Source organism: Molothrus ater, chromosome 3 (genome assembly GCF_012460135.2).
Source record: "Molothrus ater isolate BHLD 08-10-18 breed brown headed cowbird chromosome 3, BPBGC_Mater_1.1, whole genome shotgun sequence".
NCBI lineage: Eukaryota > Metazoa > Chordata > Aves > Passeriformes > Icteridae > Molothrus > Molothrus ater.
The window spans coordinates 15,716,978-15,737,205 of NC_050480.2; the positions used below are offsets into that span (position 1 = coordinate 15,716,978).

Here is a 20,228-nt window from a genome sequence, read left to right on the forward strand (position 1 = left end):
AACATGCTAGTGACTAAAAATATGCCTGCTTAGGTAATGAAAGAACTAACAGAACATCTCTAAGAACCAAGCAGAATCTCAGTCAGTGTCACATTTCAAATTTGAGTTTAAGAATTGTGCCAAAATTTCAGGAACAGTTTAACTATAGCATTCTTTACACTTCCTGTCATCTTTTCTAAATTCCCAGCGATGCTCAGCCCTTATTTCTATATGATAAAGAATGGTTTCCATAGCAAACCAAAAAAATTAATTCTGTATGTGCAAATGGACAAAGGGATGAGTGCACAAACACACATCTCGACACAGTGGCAATGGAAGCAGCTGAACTTGTTTTTGTAATGAAATTACAAATCAACTGAACTTATTTTGGTGATGAAATCCTGTGGTCACAGCTTCCAGGTATTAAGGGCATCACCAAGATTTTAATGCTGGTGTAAATGTCCACCTCCTACAAACTCTAATCTATTGTTGCATAAATCAGACTGCAAGAAAATACTGTGCATGACCAGAAGTAATGTCATGTCTTTCTGGAAAAAAAAAGGCAGAAACCAATAATTTTTATTCACTTCTCATGTCACTAAAAGTATCTGATACATGATTGCTCTGCATGGCCATTCAAGAAGAATAATTCTTGAAGGCACTTACAGAAGATGTGAAAAGGCTACAGCTGCCATTAAACATTAGCTGTGATTCTCCAAACAATTGATAAATAGATAAATACATTTATTTATTAATAAATTTAAAGACTCATAGTTTCTCTAAATGCATTTTGGCAGACACTTAAGACATGGTAACCACCACCAGAACCAAACAAAGTATCAGAGATGCTTTTTTAAAATAAGCATAACCACAGGATTAGAATTTATCTATGTGGCAATTAAACAGGGGTCAAGATCCATCCCTCAGAGCTGAAAGCCCAAAGTACTTGGTTTACACAATTTGGTTTTTTTTCTTCTCCACCACAAGGTCATAGAATCCAAGAACTCCTTCAACACAGCAATTCTTCACTGACCACTCAGCACACCAAATCCTCCCCAGGTGCCCCCACATGAACCCAACAGTGACAGGTCACTGCCTTTCTTCAGAGCTATGACAAGAGGAGATAATAAAATTTGCCATAAAAACAACACACTTGAGCCCCACTACAGAAACAGTGGACACAAATGGCAGTTTTCACCATGTAACTGCTGAAATGCTTCTGTGGGTAAAGTTTTGGGGAACTCTGTGTGCAAGAGTGGAAAAAACCCAGTCTTGCTTCTCTCCACGGCTCTGGTCCCATATAACCTGTGGAGCAGAACCAAGAACTCATCCAGGTGAGCTCCCTTTCAAAGAGTGGAGTGGCTCTTTGTCCTTCCACCCTCTCCCCTTTCCACTGGAGGGCACAGCCCCAATTTTTAACACAAGCCCTTATCTTCCCTTAGGAAATCTCTTATATTGCACAGCATCTCTGCTCTGGCAGCCTCCAGAGGTACTTCAAGAAGGGGAGAGTCAAAAACTGAGGCATGCCTTCAACCCTCCTCATCCTGCTGCCAAGAAAAGAGGCCACAGAGGAAGCAACACAAACTCTGGGCTCTTTGCCTCTACCAAACACAAAACTGGAAGATCTAAGAATAAATAAAACCAGTGTAATAGTTAAATTGTTGAGCATGTTTAGATATTCAAGCTTATGTGAAAAGTAATAAAAGAAAAAACATATTAAAGGGGATGGAAAAGAACCTATGAAAGATCCAAAATGCTAAACATATAAAGTAGGAAAGGAATAAAGTCCATGTGGACATGACTGGCTTCTGATTGGAACTCAAAAGCTGAATGAAAGCTCTCAAAAAATGACAGAACAAAGCTGAGGGGCCAAGAAAAGAAAATTATTAACCACTGAGATTTTATTTAACTGAAATCATGAACTCACTGTTCTGCAGAGTGCCTAGCACAGCTTTTTATGACTATTTTAATAAAATAAAGGTTAAATGAGAAGCTCCCTTTGCTGGGTTTTTTAACAACCAAACCACATTTTCCAGCAACACGTTTGCCTGTAAAAAGCTAAGTAGCCATTTACTCTTCTACCTTCACCATGTGTGTGCATGGGATGGGTGTATTTGGGGTTTTTGTTTGAACAGCTTTATTGATGTTCTTGGAGTATTTTGTGGGGGTGGGTTTGGGGATTTTTTAAGAGCTAAACTTCATGACCATATAGACAACACAAGGGAGCGAAGAACCAGTTTCAATGGATGTAACTCACCATGGGGAACACACCAATTGACTTCCTCAAAATTTTCTGGACTCAAGCATTAAAGCTAAATGGTCAACTAAAACCCCACAAGCAAACGAACAAATCCCTAAGTTCTCAATTGAATGGGGACAGTTTTTTCCTTGAAACAGCTTATGGACTGTTTAAACTATGAATCCATTTCCTTTTCACATAGCAACAATTTGTTTCTTTGTCTGAAGCACAGGCAACACCTCCTCAAAAGCAACGGGAGAACAGCTGCAGGCAGAAAAACTCCTGAGTAAAGAAGACAAGCAAAGCTTACAAAGAAAACTAGTTTAACTTCTCATGTTTCAAATGTGATGGCTTGTCTCCATCCCCACTTTAAAAGCAGGTTAATATAACGTAGTGCCATATATTTCTTAAATGTAAAAAACTGAATTGAAATGGGTGTTTTTATTTACATGGGAAATTTATAATGGAAACACTCATCCTAAACTGAGATTTGCAAATCAGAAAGAGGATGCCACAAGAGCTAAAAAAACCTTCATCAACATAAAATGAGGAATCAGATTTTTTTTTACCAATAATTTAAAGAAGTAAAGAAGGCAATGTTAGTCCTAAACATCCCAAACCCATTTTAAAAGAGTAACTATAAAAGTTTTGAGTTCAGCTGCAAAGCAAATCTGAAAATGTAGTGGCTTAAGGGGAAAAAAAAAAGGTTAAGACTTCTTTGCTCTTTTTACTGCTTGATCTGAGAGAGTTAGAAACTGCAGGGAAGTTCAGGCTAGAAATATGAAGCTGTCTCTATCCTTCGTGCTGGAAGCTTCACCATTTATTCTCCCTCAGCTGAAGAATGCATCAAATATTGCATCTGCCATGCAAGCGAAGTCCAGTTTAACAGTTATTTATTGTGACTACATAAAACTCACTGACCATTCTAGTTTGTCATGTTGTTGATATCTACTGGTGTTATACTAACTTTTCAGTCAGACTCCGAGAGGAAATACAGCAGATGACACTTACGTGTACAAAATGGAAAATAATTTTGTCCATAAATAGTAATGCTAAAACAACCCCCTCTCAAACGATTTTCTTTTGCAAGATTCCCCCCTCAGCCAGTGTGTTCTGAAAACCAGCAATTACTGGCTACTTTTAATAGTATGATTTTTACTGTTATACAGCTGCAAATACTTCAGAACTGTGTTGTGGCCTTAAAACCCCCAAACCATTCCAGAAGAGTATATTTATGTAAGTAGCCAGTACTATTTTAATTTACCTTACTGAACTGAGGGGCTGAAGTCTTTATGGTTATAATTACTTTTCTCCAAAAGGATGCTCATTGTCCAAGACAGAGTACACTCCAAATGACAGCGATCCAGGGTTTTCTTTGTCTGGGTGCCTATTCATGGCTCAGTAACTGTGCCTCGCCCACACTGATTAATCTGAAGAGGCAGAGCGTGCACAGGCTCTCTAATAAGTGGAGAACCTCAAAACCCACTTGGACGACTGCTCACCTTTTCCTTCATCCCTTGCCAGGATTTGTTAAGTCTCAGGTAAGATCTGGCCTTCCAACCAAGCCCTTCTTTAGCTCCTATTGCTCTGGAGATGCCCATGCTCCTTGCACACAGGCAGGCACAGCCATATTCCCTACCCACACGATTACCATGGATTATTACTGCTCTTGTGCCTCACTGCTGAATCCTATATATATATATATATATATACACACATGTATATTCTTAATGCAGCAGAGTTACCCCCTCAGCTGACTAATGTTCAGCATTATCTCATGGAAAAAGCTGCACTACAAGCCTTATATTCATCATAAACAAAACTTGGTAGTGTGCAATGAGATTTCATAGAAAGGACTAATGCTTGTGCAGATTTGCTCAAGACTCGTTGGATCAACCATTTCACCCACAACTACATCCTAAATCTGTTACTGAACACAAAGGCACATCTCAAATGCAAAGTGCAGCCATACTGAAACCAAGCATTAGATCTTTTCAGCTGCAGACAAACTAAATGGATTAAGGTATATGTAGCATTAATATGGGTTCAGATGGTAGTTTGTGTGCACACCATGCCCTTCCTCCTCTCCCCTCCACACAGAACTACTGAACAGAACAGGTCAGCATGTTACAAATCCTGCACTGCAAATTGTGCGCAGAATTCAGAGAGCCTGAGACCAAAGGCAAGGAAGAAAAGACCATGATCTTTTTGCCACTACATGTGACTATATAAGGTAATTTTTGTGAACTTCCCGCCTCTTAGTTTCATCCTTTATGTTGTATATTTTCTAATAAAAACTGGATTAAGTAGTTGAATTGAAGCAAAGCCTATTTTTAATTAAAGATTATACCAAATCCACAGTCTTTAAACAGTTTGCCCATCATACATACATCATGCAATCAAGACTGCATTCAGAAAGCACAATATTTTACTGCCATCTCACACTCAGAATCTACAAACTAAGAAACAAAGGAAATAACACAGAGACTTTTTCAATGGAAACTTGAGCTACTGATAAATAACTTTGCTTTCATGCTGCATTCTGATGGATGAAAATTGCTATATACATTATTTCCACATTTAAACAGCAGTGCTGCTGGCTAAATATCCTTTTCAATTTTCTGCCTTTGCAAAGAATTCCATTAGGATCATTCTGTTTATAAACCATTCAGGATTCTTTCATCACCACATTACAGTGACTCTCCCAGCCTCACCATCACTGATCAAGTGTATTCAGTATCTTGTAAACGATCCCAGCTCACCTTTAGCCTAAGCTAAGATCTCAATTTTCCCATCTATCTCAAGTGTCAAACACATGCACTATTTGTACACAGCCTGCTCCCTTTGGGTTGCTACAGCAAATCCTTTTTAGATCTGCCAGCAATACATTGATGCAAGTAATCCCCTCCTCCCTATCATTCTTTAGGCTGGGTAATAAAAAACTTTGTTCTCTTCCCTCTCACCAGATTTATCTTGCCTGCCAGTATTTCTGCTCTAGCATCAAATAGCTGCAGAACCAAGTTTAATACCTGCCAAACAGAAGATTGGCAACTACTTTAAAATGCCATATTTTGTGTTTTGACCTCAGTGACAACTTCTTAAAAGACAGCAAGGAAGCTGATCAAAATCTGAGTTTAATTTTACTAAGATTCTGCACTCAGAGTACCAGGGCTGTCTGCTGGCTCATGCTGACTCATTAGTTAACCTCTGTCTCTAACAGCAATTTAGCAAACTGTGGCTCAATGGATTATAAACAGAATTACTATTTAATTTTAAAACAAGGATTTTTTAATATAAAAAAAGTTTTAGTAGATCCCTCTGAAACTTCAAGCACTTACAAAATAACTACTGCTTTTAAGAGTTAACCGAAAAAAAAATGTAGCAATTGACATTGCAAGGCTAAGGAAACTATTGCAACAGAGAAAACATGTCCAGCTCAACTTCCTCTCCAGTTTATTTGTGTAAAACATTCTCTCAGCTGTACTTCCTCACTGGCAGAGGAAGGAGAACATCACTTTAGATCCAAACAGTCACAACTGACTGTAGCATAAAGAAAAGAACGAAAAAACTTGAAGTCTTAAAATTTGCTTTACAATTAGACTTCATGGTAGACTTTAAGTAAGGAACTTCCAATTTACTTGACTTTTATCTTTTGTTAAGGCAGGCTTGGGGAGGGAAAACTTAATTACAGAGCTTCTGATGGTTCTGTTTTTATAAAAATCTACATACAGAAGTGTTTTCTATTGAAAACCTATAATACAATTACAGAAAACTTTAAGTGAAAATAAATATTCGAAATCTTCAGGCTATCCCTTAATATTAATTACGAGAAAAAAGGGATGATTTTCTAGAATCATCTCCCCACCCCATTTCTTTCTCAGATTCTGGACAGTCTTTCAAGTGGCAAGAGAAACAATTGAGATTAATTGCAATAATCTTAGTATTCTCCAAGTTTATGGGTGAATAGGTAACAATAGATTTGTGCTTTCAACTTAAGAAACCGACCAACACATTCAGGTGATAAGCAAGGTCTTACACAGACACAAAAATCTGCCTGCAGGTTTACTCAGGAGCCTTTTTTTTTTTGCTTGTGAAATCTCTTTGAGATTTGGAGTGCTAGTCATTGCACGGAACAGCAAGCAGGAAGAGCAAGGACCTGAGGCTCACAGCTTTTAACGTGACAAGAAATCAGTGCTAAGTCCCAAAAGCTCCATTCCATTTGCTGATGCTGGCAGAGCTCCAGCTGGCACAACCTTCTGAAAAGCCATTTCACCTGTCACTGGTAGGAAATGGGAAGAGGCAGGGCTGTCACCGAGCAAGGTCCTGAAAGAAAGGACTTACCTCATTTCCTTTTATTGCCAGAGAAGATCCAAACCTTGCAGACACATATTACCACTAACATCCTTTACTACTGGTTCTGCTGCACTCTTCAAAAAGGCAGGGCATACTCTAAACTACTCACATGGAAGGAATGACATGAATAAAAAGAAGCTTTGAAGAAAATTCTAAACTGAAATTCTTGTTCTGAATTCTGTAAAAGTATTATTAAATGCTTAACAAAAAAAGTCTTTGTATGAATAGCCACAGATCTCAAAATGACTGTTAAAAAGGCTTAGGAAGTAACTAATTACAAATGAATGAATATTTAGCAATGAAAGCAGAAAACATAGGAGAGGTAGTAAGAAATAAACTTATTTACTTCCCTCTCCTGGAAGCTTCTAATTATAAATAGCAGCAGCTTTAACAAATCACCAGTCCTCTGTGATGTTGCTATAATGTGCAGCTTCCCACAATTAATACCTAACAGAGACTTATTTTTAAAGAACTTTTAAAGAGTTAACTTCCCAGGAGTTTGAATACCCAAGACAGAATTCCACAGCTTGTGTTTTATCATGCTGTCTGCGCTAAGTGAATTAGTGCAGCTATTTACAAATCAAATAATCATTTTTAATCAGGTTTTGAAAACATTGATAGAGAATGGTGATGGAAAATTTTGGGAACCAGTAATCCCAGCTTCCGGTCACACCACTATTTTACAAAAAGGCAACAAGTGCATCCCCAAAAGGCAGTAAACAATGAAGCAAAAGGAAAAACTATCACAGGCTCTGAAATGTTCATGTTGGCTTATTCCTTTGATCAATTTATGTAAATGATCACATGTAATCATCAAAACACATTCCTCTAAGTTCCAGCACACCCTGCTCATTTGTCTGTGGGAAGTAACAGTGCTGCAAAGATCTGCACGATCCAAACACAGCATAATGTTTCATACCAGCCCGTCTCACAGAGCACATTAAATCTCTCCTGAAAGGCAAACAAGGACTAATCAAATATTTGTTGTACGCAGAAGCAGGAACCAGGAAGTACTGTATGCATAAGAGCAGAACAAGACTGAGGAAAACAAAGCAAACTCTTACCTGAACTGAAGGTGATAGCTCTTGCTTACTGGTAGTCCCTTGGAAAGATGCTAGAGCAACACTGTCAGTCTTGTGTAACACTGGACCATCGCTCCTGGCAGACACATCTGTCCTATGTGACTGCCACGTCTCTTTTCTGTGATGAGATTCACCAGCCTGCTCATCTCCAAAGGCAGCCCAAGAACAGCTGTCTTTTTGTTCATCTTCAAAAGCATTCCAGTCTGTAGCCTGGTTACAGCCTGCTGAACTGAAGTCCGCAAAGTCATCCGAGTCCTGGAAAGCAACACTCTCATCTTGAGGTTTTGGCACTGAATCAAAGTCTCCAAATTCAGTATTGTCACCATTTTCTACCTCAGTAGTATGCTGGAAGTCTACCCCAGAAGTTTTACTGGTAGTATCACATTCTAAAGTGTCAGCAGCCTGATTTAGTTCAGCTTGGTCCAAACTTGCTGGCTGCTGACAAACAGTACTCGTGTCCCTGAATTCACCAAATTCCTCGTTAGGTTCGCTAATGTGTGCGGGCTGCTCAGAAGTTCTTTCTGAATCAAGAGCGTTTATTGAGTCTTCAGCATTCCTGAAGGTGGGAGACACACTGCTGACTGAACCAAAGTCACCAAACACATCATCATGTTTGTCACTGCAAACTAAAACTTCAGTGCTACTTCCACCATTCTTGAGATCTTCATCACCACCCAGTTTGTCTCCTGCAGGATCACAGCTGAGGCTTTGGATCTTATCAGCCTTGATGTCTGCTGCTTTTGAAGAATCCTCAGACCTACTAAAATCTTTGCCATTCTCTATGTGATGTTGTCTTCTCCTCCCACTGTGCTCTCCATTCTCTGTAGTGCATATTGAACTTCCAGTTGTTTGAGACGTACTAGAAATTGCAAATTCCAGTGCTGAGGGATCCTGTTCACAACTAATTTCTGAAATGCAAAGCTCTTCTTCACTATGAGTTACTCTGTTTATTCTGTTGTTCTCCTGAATGCTCACTGAGTCTCTTTCATTAAGAACACTGCATATTGTAGGCTCTGTTCCCTCTAAATGGATTGGGGTTTTGTTTGAGAAGGTAGCAAAATCTGCAACATCTGCACCTGAGCTAGGCATTGAGTTCAAATTTTGCTCAGTACTATGGGTGCTAACAGTTTTCAGTCCCTTTGAGTCACCAATACTGTCTAGATCTTCTGTTCCCTGAGGATTTACAGGGTCTGATGCTGCAAATCCATTTGTTAGAATCTCTAGACACGGAAGTTTCTCACCATTACAAGCATCTATTTGCTTATCCTGCCTCTCAACTGTTACACCAGTTCTAACCACACGAGAAGAAAAACCCTCTGATTTTCCAGTGTTGTCTCTTTGTTCCCCCCTTCTGTTTACATCTTCTAAAGCGGTACCTGAAGTTCTAAACTTAGATTTTTCTTTGATAGTACTAGTAGCTGACATATCAGAAAGCTCCTTAGTATGAGTAGGAAGCTCTGCAATGCAGTCTTTATCTTTACCATTTTTAACAGATGTGAAAGTTGCAATGCTAGCTACATTGTCAGAATAATCATGGAGTGGGATGAAATGATTTGTGGGTATAAACTCTTCCTTTGGATGACTGTAGTCCGCTGTATCAAAATCAGCAAAAGCTACATCAGCAGTGCTCACACCAGAAAATCCTCCAAACTCATCTTCATCATCATCATCAGCTCCATTGTCAAGTGGTGGAGGGGATGAGGAGTACATTCGAATAATGTCTGGTTCCATTGTTCAGTTCTGCTTCAACATTAATATATTTCTGTATGAGGGAAAAACAGAGCTACGTTAGAACTTGGCTAGCTTTCATCTTCTTACATATTTCATTTTTACAGTTTCATGCCTCATTTTTAAAGTGTGTATATAGGTCAATGTCTGTATTAGATATCAGAAAGAAACACTCCCCAAACCCATGTGTTTTACAGATCACAAAGAATCTATTGGGACAGTTCAAGTCTCTTCTAAACTATTACATGATCGAATTGTCAGCAGACAGTGCTGAAATTATCACCTTGCGCTGTTGTGCAACACACAGTGGCACAACTAAATTCAGTTTTAAGCCATCAATTCTCTACCTCCCATCACCAGCAGTTCACAGAAGTGTCAGTGACCCTGGTCCATGTTCTGCCACTCCTTGTGTGCTCAGGTGTGTGACAGGCATTAAGCCACTCCATGGGCAATGCCACAAGAGCCATACACGTAAGGGACCTCCATCACTGTCAAAGACTTCAAAAAGTGCTTCCAGAAGCTCTGAAATTGTGAAGGAGTGGAGGAAGGAGCTGCTGTTAGAACCACTAGCTATGATCTGCTGCCCTGCTCTCTACCAGTCCATGGGTTTCAGTTTGGTTGCCCTGTTCTCTGGATTTCCTACCCACAAGCCAACACACTGCCTCCACTGCTGCTGCCACCAGCCTGCTTCTGTCTTAGGAACCAGCTGAGAAATGCCATCATCATGCCACCAGTAAAGCCTAGAGCCAAACACACTTCATCAAAACTTATTCTCAAAAAGAGAGCTGAGCATGATTATTCATAAAATATTTAACCACAAATCACTAAACCACAGGGGGAAAAGAAAAAAGAAGAAAGTATTCCCATGGCCTAGATAGAAACAGATGAAGGACTTTCTCTGTCTTAACATTGCAAACCATTGCAGGAACAAGCCAGGTATAGATGGAAAATTTTCTTTCCTAAAGAATGATCTTGACTTTTTCAATGCTGTGTGCAATTAATGAAATAATAACTACTAGTATGTATAAATTCACAGTTGTACACATCACTGAATTAGTCCATACCTTAAAACCCTTCAAAGAAGAGCTCACACCAATCTCTCTCCATTTCAAATGACACTTGACATGAATGAACCGTAATAACACTCAGCCTCGCCTATAGAAAAAGAGTGGAAACAACCTATACATGTTGGCAAATATTTGAACTTCTAACCACCAGAATAAGTGCAAACTTTACAACACTAGTTATGCAACACAGATAAAACACGACCCTTATATCTAGTGCCTCTAGCAAACAACTTTGTAAAAGCACCTTAAGAGCAGCATACAAAGGGTAAAAAAGCAACAAATGGAGCTCTGCAGTTCTTCTCAAGCACAACATACGAAGCACTTGATATTTGCCAGAAAACTGGGATCCTTAAGGTGACTAACATAAAATTTCTTTTTGAAAGGGTAGTTTGCAGTTACAAAAATACATCATGCTTATCAGATGAAAGCATGAAGTAATTTGTAACATAACATGCAAACTGAAGAGAACTGCAAAGGGATTTTGTTTAGAATAAAGCCTAAGTTGTCAACAAGCTCCCACATAGGCTTACTCAGCACCAGCTGCTTAACAAGGTATTTGAGAGGAGAGCTTCACTCACTCTAAACTTCTGAACTTTCCCATTAAAAGAAAAATTTGTCCATATGGTTCATCAAAAACCATGTGTTTTAAGTCTTTTCAGATTTAGAGGTTGGTTTTCACCAGAGTAATTTGAAATATCACATTCAGGTCTGTGTTACTAACTACACCATTTTACATTAGCGGATCTCATTTTGGCAAGACATGCCAAGAAAAATTCATATACTATCCATCATAACAACTCTACCCATTTTTTGGTTGACCATTTACTGTATGACTATTTTAACCTCAGCCAAAAATAAATCCCAATAGAGTTGAGAACATCCTTGGAGGCAAGGATGATCTAAAATAACCCAAATATGCAGTTTCAGAAAACAAACTGAATAATGTGAGAGGAGCAAGCATCACAATCACAGGGAATTTACCCACAAGACTCCTTTTCTTTCCAGTTGACATTAAAAAGGGGAGACAAAGAACAAGAATAATCAGGATAAGCACAGGACAAAGATAACTGCATGGGAGCTGAAGCAAACAGCCAAAACCCAATTGAACATGTAGGATGACATCTGACCATTTAAAAATTTTCTCTCCTGCAACTTCTGACAGAGCAGAAGAAACTTCCTTCAATTTTACATTTCAAAGAACTTTTAAAACATCACAGGGACCATTTACAAAGCAGCAGTCCAGCAGCACAATGCTCCAGCTACATTTCAATAACAGTTGCCAAAACAGGATCTGCAAGGAACATTAACTGTACATTTAAAAATTTGATCACAGGTTTGATAGTCTACTATGTGTTTAATCCACAAGAACCCACTGCATAACCAACTGTATGGGTTTCTGTATAATTATTTTTTAAATGTCAGGTATTTCCAGTTATGCTACTGCTGCATTTTAAAAGCCAAACACTGAGAGCTCCAAAACGTATGAATCTGCTTATGAGTGTAAGGTTACAACTCAAACAATTTAATTGTTGTTGACAGAACTCAAACTGTAAGAAAAGGAAAAAAGTCATAATAGTATTCCCCCTCCTCCTGACTAATCAGTGATAAATTTTTAAACTGGGCATAATCCCAATTCTCCTCACAATATAAAACAGCATGGGTATTTTATAGTCTTAATGTAGTTTTCTTCAGAAAGAACTTCATTATGGTCCTCTTTCGTGACTTCCAAAAGTGTTCTATCTGCCAACTAGAAATCAAATTAGTTATTGTCCATTGAAACCTTTGGTGAAAACCCACAGGTCTGACAGAACAACTACTTTGTTCCTTATTTCACTTAGTTAATCCCTGCTTTGTCTGGCATTTCAAATACAGCTGGAACTATGGCTTCATCTTTTGAAGTCTTTTTACCCAGCTCAGACATATTCTTCATCAAGACATTCTGCTAGATTATTTTGTAAACCTGGTATTTGAGTGATGTTTACAATGTGATTTAACCCAAAGTAGAATTTGAACAAGTTCTATGACCAATAATATGGATTATTCATCATCTTGTTTTTGAGCCAATTGGTGACCAAATTTAAAAGTCTAGTATAAAGTTAACTCTGTTCACTTATAGATTCTTTAAACATATACTACTGAAAAGTAACCACCAATTTTTCAGTACATTATATAATAAGGATTGCGATTTGAAGGAAATTATAACAGCCTTTACTTGTGTAACAGAGCATAACTTGCCTAACTTCTGTGATTTGTAATAAGTAACAACCCAGGTTTCTGGCATCAGACCTTACACCCCGAGGTGAGGAATCTGACACAGTTAAAGTGTTCATGTTTAGTGGATTGCTTTAGTCACAAACACAGATTTATGCTGACAAATGCCAGTAACTTCTGCAGATCTCAACAGTTTAAGATTAGACTGAAGACAGATTTCTATCAATTGCTCATGGCATGTGGTTGTAGCAAGGTTTTCTAGGAAAAATAAAGAATTGTATTCTGTCTCAGATGCCATTTTCTGTATTTCTTTCTTTTACCTGTTGGCTTGTTGGGTTCTTATTAACTGGAAATGCTAGTTCTTGGTTCCACGTGCTTCTTTATATTCAAATTCTAAAATTCAACATCAAGGGATTTCTCAAAAAATTTCAGTACCACAAACAGGAGACCACTGGGTAAGTCATACTATATATGCAATTCACCAATACACTCACAAAACATATTGACATTGTACTCTAAAGAAAAAAAAAGCTGATTAATTAAGATTCAAGGTTCAAACCTTTTTTCTCAAGTCACATGCATTTAAGAATGCAATTCAAGTTAATTTGAAACATTAAAAGAAGAGAAAACAAATCAGTAATGCTAGAAAAATTTTGATAGGCAAGGAACTAGAAAGAGAAAATGCAAATCCTCCTTTTCTGATCACTAACTAGCTTTTCAAAACATTTACAACAAAACCAGGCTATCTGCTTATTTGTTTGCAGTAAATAGGGAACAATATGTGCTTTCCTCACACACAGATCACACCCTTGTTCACTACCGTTTTGTAGAGTAATAGCAACAGCTTAACAAAGACTAGGCAGCATAGAGAACAATGCAATTACACTACACAAAAGCAGGTATAAATAGTTCCTTCTCTGTGTATCTTCTATGGCAAGACTTGAAACAGCATGTTTGGCTCTTACATAACACCTAAAAAATCAGGAGGTCTCAAAGAGTATCTCTAAAGAAACACTTGAGGCATGGAAATTCAAAAGAAACCCCTAGTAAAGCAGAATGTTTCCTTTAACTTGAGAGGAAGCAAAGCAATGAATAACCTCTCAGCTGTGGACTATTCTGAAGAAAAGCTGAGTTAAGCAAACCACCTCCTTAAAGCATACAGGAAACACAATAATCAGAAATGGCACAATCAAGATCTCCATGACAGAAATTACAATGTCACTGAAACACCTTACAGTAAAAGCCTTGCAATGGCAAGGAGATGGATTCAAGTCATTAGCTGCTAGCATCTGATCCTTCCAAGAACATTTAACTCTTACTGCAAGGGAATTCCTCTAGCAAATGCCAAAAATATCATAGTAAGGACCAGATTTAGACTTCTTATTACAGCACAGTGTTGGCTTCCAGTAGGAAAAGCTATCCTCTTCCATTATCTCTTTGCCTTTTCTTTGGCTTATGCACAATGGAAATGAGATTCCCAGTCTTTCTGCACCTGAGAACCTATTTCTAGAATGGTAGTTGTAGATGAGGAGAGCCTGTCTGTTAGAACAGCATTTCTGCAACCCAAATCCACTCTAGAGAGAGTCTGTCCAGGCTGAAGTCAATATGTTCTTAAATTGGTTTAATAAGCTTACTTTTATTTTTGGAAATAGTTACCAGCAAACAAAATACAGCAAGAAAATGTTTACTTCATAAAGCCTCCAAGAAATCAATGTTTTCAATTTTGAACTTAATGCTGTTACAGCCAGAAGGCCCATTACCCAAAGCAGGAGTTTCAAAGCACCTTTTCTTGGACATGTATGAGTTGAGGAAAACAATATTCTCCAGTTCCAGTAAGGCAAACATATCTAAGCCTTATTTCTCGCTACCAAACATTTGGAATTAATCAATTCCACCGTGCATTACTGTGGTTTCAAACACTAAATTTGCTGGACACTTTCTATTACGAAGTGTTGTATGTATAATGAACATTAAAGTAATAGAACTCAGGACAGCTTCACCAAGAATCTGGCACTAATCTCAGGCAGCTCATTCTTCCTGTTCTCCTGTGCTCCCCAGGCTGGCATTAAACACCAGGCACCCCTAGACAATCCAGCCTATTCCATATTCAAACCTCTTTGACAGTGCTGCTCTTCCTCTCATCATTGACAATGCAGGAAGACCAAGTTAGGTGGCACACATGAGAAATTTAAACAGATCTTGGATATAAGCACTTTCATTTTAAATGCTGTTAAACTATATAAAGAAGCAAACATGTATTTTCAGTAGTTGTGCTGCTTCACTTCTCCCTGTTTCATTTTGGCTTAGCTGTAGAATCAGAGGAGCTGTTGGAAAATATGAATCTAAATGTTCTGTTGTTTCATTAAACTCCTTCTTAAACCAAGAACAGCATTACTCCCCAAACCTAAAAGACCAGGTTGTCCTCAAAGTTACTAAAAGCAAAAAAATGTTTCAACTCAAAGTCTACTGATATGCTTTAACAGCTGCAGATGAAGATACTGCCTGTACATAAATCTGTAAGCAGAAAGTGGGGAAAATGTTGTAAGAACAAGCACATCTTAAATTCATATGGGCAAACACAAGTGGCTGGGACAGTCAATCAGGTTACAGTCTGGCTCTGTGGAATGCAGCATTTGTGTCCAACATACAGCACACAGCCACACAATGTGTAAAGATGGATGTTACAAGTAACACATAACTCAGATGTTTTCATTCTTATGATTTCTTAAATTCCTTTAAAAACGGTGCTCAACTCAGCGAGAAATCTATTTCTGGCTGTTACCCTCAAACATACTAGCTGGGAATGTGTTCTAAATTAGGATAAAAAGATGCTAGATTAGAAAGTATTAGAACTAGATTACCTAGGGTCAAGTGTTCTCAGAGACTCCCTCACAGAGCAGTATGATCTCCATCACATATAAACCCTTCAAACTTCACACAGGCTGCAGCACAGAGTGGATCAGAACTGCCCAGGGCTGCACTCTGCTGTGACAGCTTCTCCCACAGCCTGGCAGAGGAAATACAGCTGCACAAGGAAAACAGCCATGGGTCTGCTTCCCATTACTGCAAATGTACTCATTGCTTGTTTTCCAGTGAGCAGGCTTACTTATTCACCATTTATCCCACCTACAGACATTACCTCATATTAAAAACACAATACAGGAGGGACACCTAATACTCCAAAGAATAAAATCTATTTTCCATTGCTTATCAACAGACATATGAACTTGAGGTGTCACGTTTCCTTCACCCTACTTCCAAACATACTGATGTGAAGAGAGGATTTGCTCTTCCCTGTGGTTCTCCCAACACGGGACTCTGATTTGAAAAACTCAAATTACTTGCTTTACAGCAGATTTCTTAGATCAGCTTGCAAGTGGCACCAATACAGAAATATTCCTTGCAATTGAAAATTTTAATTGCCAAAAACATTAGCATGAAAGAAAGTCTACAGAAAATGAAAATGTCAGTTTTCAAACAAGGCATTTCAAGGCTTTTTTCTCTGTGTGTGTGCAATAGCAGCAGTTTACTCAGTGTGGTTTTTTGCACAAAGGAGAAAATCTAACAGACAAAATTTCTAACACCTAGGAATGAGTAGGATCTAAGGCACTTCTCTGACTATCCAGAAAAATTGTAAGTATTTTGAATCCCCATGAAAGGGTGAGCATGTCATTGCACTGAAATGTTCACAAAGAAGCAGTTTAAGTTGTCAAACAGCACAATAGCACAGAGAGGAATGAACATTCTGTCGAGATAGATAATGGTATCTGCAAGAAAATTATGCTGCTGAGTGTAGTGAAAACAACTCCATCGAGCATCAGTTTCTTTACCACTGGATTTCCAACTGATACCAGCACAGCTCTGCAAGGACAGCTCAATGAATATTTCAAGAGGAAAAGGCAGAGTTGACTGAGGTCCATCTAAGGTGCTCTATTATTTCCACTGTGAAAGACAAGTCTTTTCAAAGTACTGAAAGTTTCAGAATATTACTTTGGGCAATTAAGGTGTTAAAAGGCTTGTGTTAGCTTAGTAAGCTACTGGTGGAGTTTTTAAGCAGAAATGTAGAGATCACATAGAGCCCTCATCACCAGCAATATGTAACACAAGTATGATTCACTGTGTGAACTCCAGATTTCATAGTCTATTAAATCCTTTGCTAAACAAAAACACAATCTGAGCAAAACCAAAGTACATTAAAAAAAAAACAAACGAGGCTGAGATCCTTCAACTGCTTACTTATAAACAAATTAAGGAAATAAAACCAAGAGGTCATACTTTCACATGACCTTAAAAGGTCATACAATGTGTACTTTATGCAACTATCAGTGCAGAATGAAAACACCAGAGCTCCATTAGTTTTTCTACATATTTTTAAGTCTCATTCTCACATTCATGCTATTTAATCTTACTGACATGACTGTTTAAAATAAACAAAACAATCCCTCAGTAGCCACAGGTACTCCAACTCTTCACCAGGCTCCCACAATTAATGTCACATTCCTCCAGGTACAGCTCCAACTTCAGGAGGAGAAACTGCTACCTGTGCATTGCATGAGCAACCCTCTCTGCCTGTGCTGACAATACAACAGACCATTTTTATTTTTAAAGTAGGCTAATTGCCTTTCCAAGTCTAGTTCATATGTCCAGAGAATAAAACAAGGAGGAAATACTTTTAATTTTGTTCAACCTCCAAGGACCAATCCAGCTAAAAAGCAGCATCCATCAAACTCACTTTACCATGGGCTCAACAGCTGAAAAATGAGTTCTAATGAAGCATGTTGGGCTCTAAACCATGCATGGAAACAAAACTTGTAAAACTAACCCAGCACAGCTCCTGTCAGCAATGTTTCTCTACTCACTCCAGTCATTTATGAACAGATGTTTGCTTAAGGAGCATTAAACTGCCGGTTTCCATTTCTGTGCTGAAAATGGAAGGAAGGGCTGTCACTATTAAGAGGCCAATTTACTGACACTTTGAAAGAATCCCAAGGTTTAACCATTGTTTTTAAGGCACTGTCTTCTCTAAAGAAAAAATTCTATTTTGGTTCATCAAGTAGATACTTCTCATAACAAACTGAAGTGTCAGGACCTAACAGCATTTGAGCAATTTCGCCTCATTTCAGAATGAAATTACCTCTTCTACAAAAAGAAAAATACCACACTTAAATTATCGTAACTTTGTTCAGTCTGTCATGTCCAGATGCATTTAGCAACAGACACGCTCTACGCCCCTCGAAAGAGAAAGCTTGTCAGGAAAAGCCAAACACACAGGACAGCTGAACTTCTTGCACCACATCCTTGCGCCCTCTCCCAGCTGCGGCGCCGCTGAACCCCAGGAAACCGCGGGCCCCGCCGCAGGACAAAGCCGAGCCCCCCGCTCCGGCTGCGGCGGGACGAGCCCGGGGAGCCGCGGGGCTCCCCCTGCCCTGCCCTGCCCCGCCCGGGCCCCGCCGCCCTCCCCCGCGGGCCCACGGCAAGGACGGCACTGCCCCGACAGGCCCCGGCCGCCACCGCCGCGCTCCGGGGGCAGCGCCCAGGGGTCCCCGGCGCCCTTCCGCGGCCGGGCCCTGCGGGAACGAGCCGCCCCCCGCCGTCTCTTACCTGCGGGCTGCGCGGGGGGCGGCGGGGCCCGGGCGGGCATGGCGGCGGGCGGGGAGGGGGAGGGAAGGAGGGAGGAAGGGGAGAGGGGCCGCGGCCGGTTATCTGCGGCCTCCCGCGGCAACCGCCATGGAGGGGAGCCCCTGTGGGCGACAGGAACCGCGTCGCTGCGGCCCGGCCCCCTCCGGCCGCCGCCTCCCGCCCGCCACCGCCCACCGCGCTCCCGGCACGCACCGCGCCGCCGCCCCCGCCCGCGTCACGTCCGGCCCGGCCCGCGCCCCGCCGCAAGCAGCGCTGCGGAGAAAGCGCTGAGGGAGCGGGTGCAGCGTTCTTGGGCGTCCTGCTGTGCTGTGCCGGCGGCACTCAGGGCCCTAGAGCCGCTTGGGGCTGGAAGGGACCCTAAACGTCAGCTGGTTCCAAGCCTCAGCGAGCGTGTGTTAGCATTGTAAAGAATAACGTTTAAAAGAGTAGCATTTAAGTAGCGTGCAAAGCCTGCCGTTTATCCTGGGGCTGTGGTTAACTGAGCTCCGTACAGCGGTCACATCGCGGCCCGAATTGCGTTAATAAAATAGCGAGCGAAGCGTAATATTAGAGCTTTGTTACGGAATCACGGAATGAATTCAGTTGGGAAAGACCTCTAAGGTCACCGGGCCCAGCCTGTGACCCGGCACCGCGGTGTCAGCCGGACACGGCACCGAGAGCCACCTCCAGGGACCGTGACTCCACCGCCTCCCGGGCAGCCCATTCCGAGGCTTAATCACCTTTTCTGTGAAGAAATTCCTCCCAGTGTCCAACCTAAACCTTCTCTTGCTTACAACTATGGCCTCTTGTCCTGTCACTGGTGGCCTGGAGGAGAGGCCGACCCCATCTGTAGGAGCAATAAGGTCACCCCAGAGCCTGTGCTCCCCCAGAGGCTCTAGATACATACACACCATGTTTAAACACGCAGTAGTTTGGATGAGAAAGGCTTAAAACATAGAACATTTCATGTTTCAGATAGGTTAGTGGAATAAAAATACCTCAAATGCATTTAAGGGTAATTATAATTAATCTGGTAATTTAATCAGCAATAGAAGGTTTCAGTGAAGCAGGGGGGAATTATATCGTTAATGCAACGTTTCTGTGACGTTCTGAATCCTGTTAAAATAGCTGAAGATAATAATGGATGACTATTAATGAGTCTGTGTGACTATTAATGAGGCTCTATTACTTCGCCTCCTGGTGGCTGCTCTCTTTTTACAGCTTAGTGTCAGAAGCGCAGAGCGAAGCTAGTGCTGACCCGGCAGGACAGAAGGAGAAGCCTGAGGGAACAGGAAATAGGATAATTTAGCGTTCAGCGACCTTCACCCTGTGTACAACAATGTGATTTCCAAATCGTAAGGGTATAGAGAAGATCGTGTAAAAACCAGTGAAATACTTTGCTGTAAAGCAACAGAGAAACGAGATCTTCCCCGCCGCCCCCCCCCAATACCTGGCAGTAGCCATGAAGTTCCAGGGGCCCGAAGCATCCCTTACTGTATGGTGCTACTTCGTGAAGATTCATTTTCCATTCCAGCTGTGTTTAATTGGTGGTCATTGGCTATGACTGTTAATGTTCCTGTTGTGAATAATACAATTGGACAAGGTAAAAGAATAATTACCTTCTCTTTTACATCTGCCTTACCAATTTATTTCAATGATACATGAAATAAACGTGCTGCCTGTAAACTCTGCAGACAGCAACATAAGTCCCAGTGTTGTCCAAAAGAATCAGATTTTTTACCCAGTGCAACAAGCCATTAATTACACACTCAAGAGAGACTTTGGTTATTTATCTTGGAGTTGCACAAGCTTGGATCCTCTGTGGTATTCCACAAATCAAGCACACCGACTATAAAAACTTTTTACTATTTATACATTTTAGCAAACAAAGGAATTAGTGTTCATTAGCTACAAGTTACAGAGTTCTCTTTCTAATTGGTATTCTCCCCT

The 20,228-nt window shown here is 40.3% G+C and overlaps 1 protein-coding gene across 2 annotated transcripts in view; it reads right to left on the bottom strand.

The window, feature by feature from the left end:
* AFTPH (aftiphilin) overlaps nucleotides 1–18,415 on the bottom strand; it is a 42,480-nt gene extending 24,065 nt beyond the window's left edge. The window contains exons 1-2 of one of the 2 annotated variants that reach the window (XM_036379732.2): nucleotides 18,261–18,415; nucleotides 7,636–9,415 (exon numbers count right to left, since the gene is read on the bottom strand). In XM_036379732.2, the coding sequence (XP_036235625.1) occupies nucleotides 7,636–9,384 (1,749 nt within the window). In that variant the 5' untranslated portion in view covers nucleotides 9,385–9,415; nucleotides 18,261–18,415. The remainder of the gene's footprint in view (nucleotides 1–7,635; nucleotides 9,416–18,260) is intronic. The other variant, XM_036379731.2, reaches the window with a different exon arrangement.
* Between the last annotated feature and the right edge of the window lie 1,813 nt (nucleotides 18,416–20,228).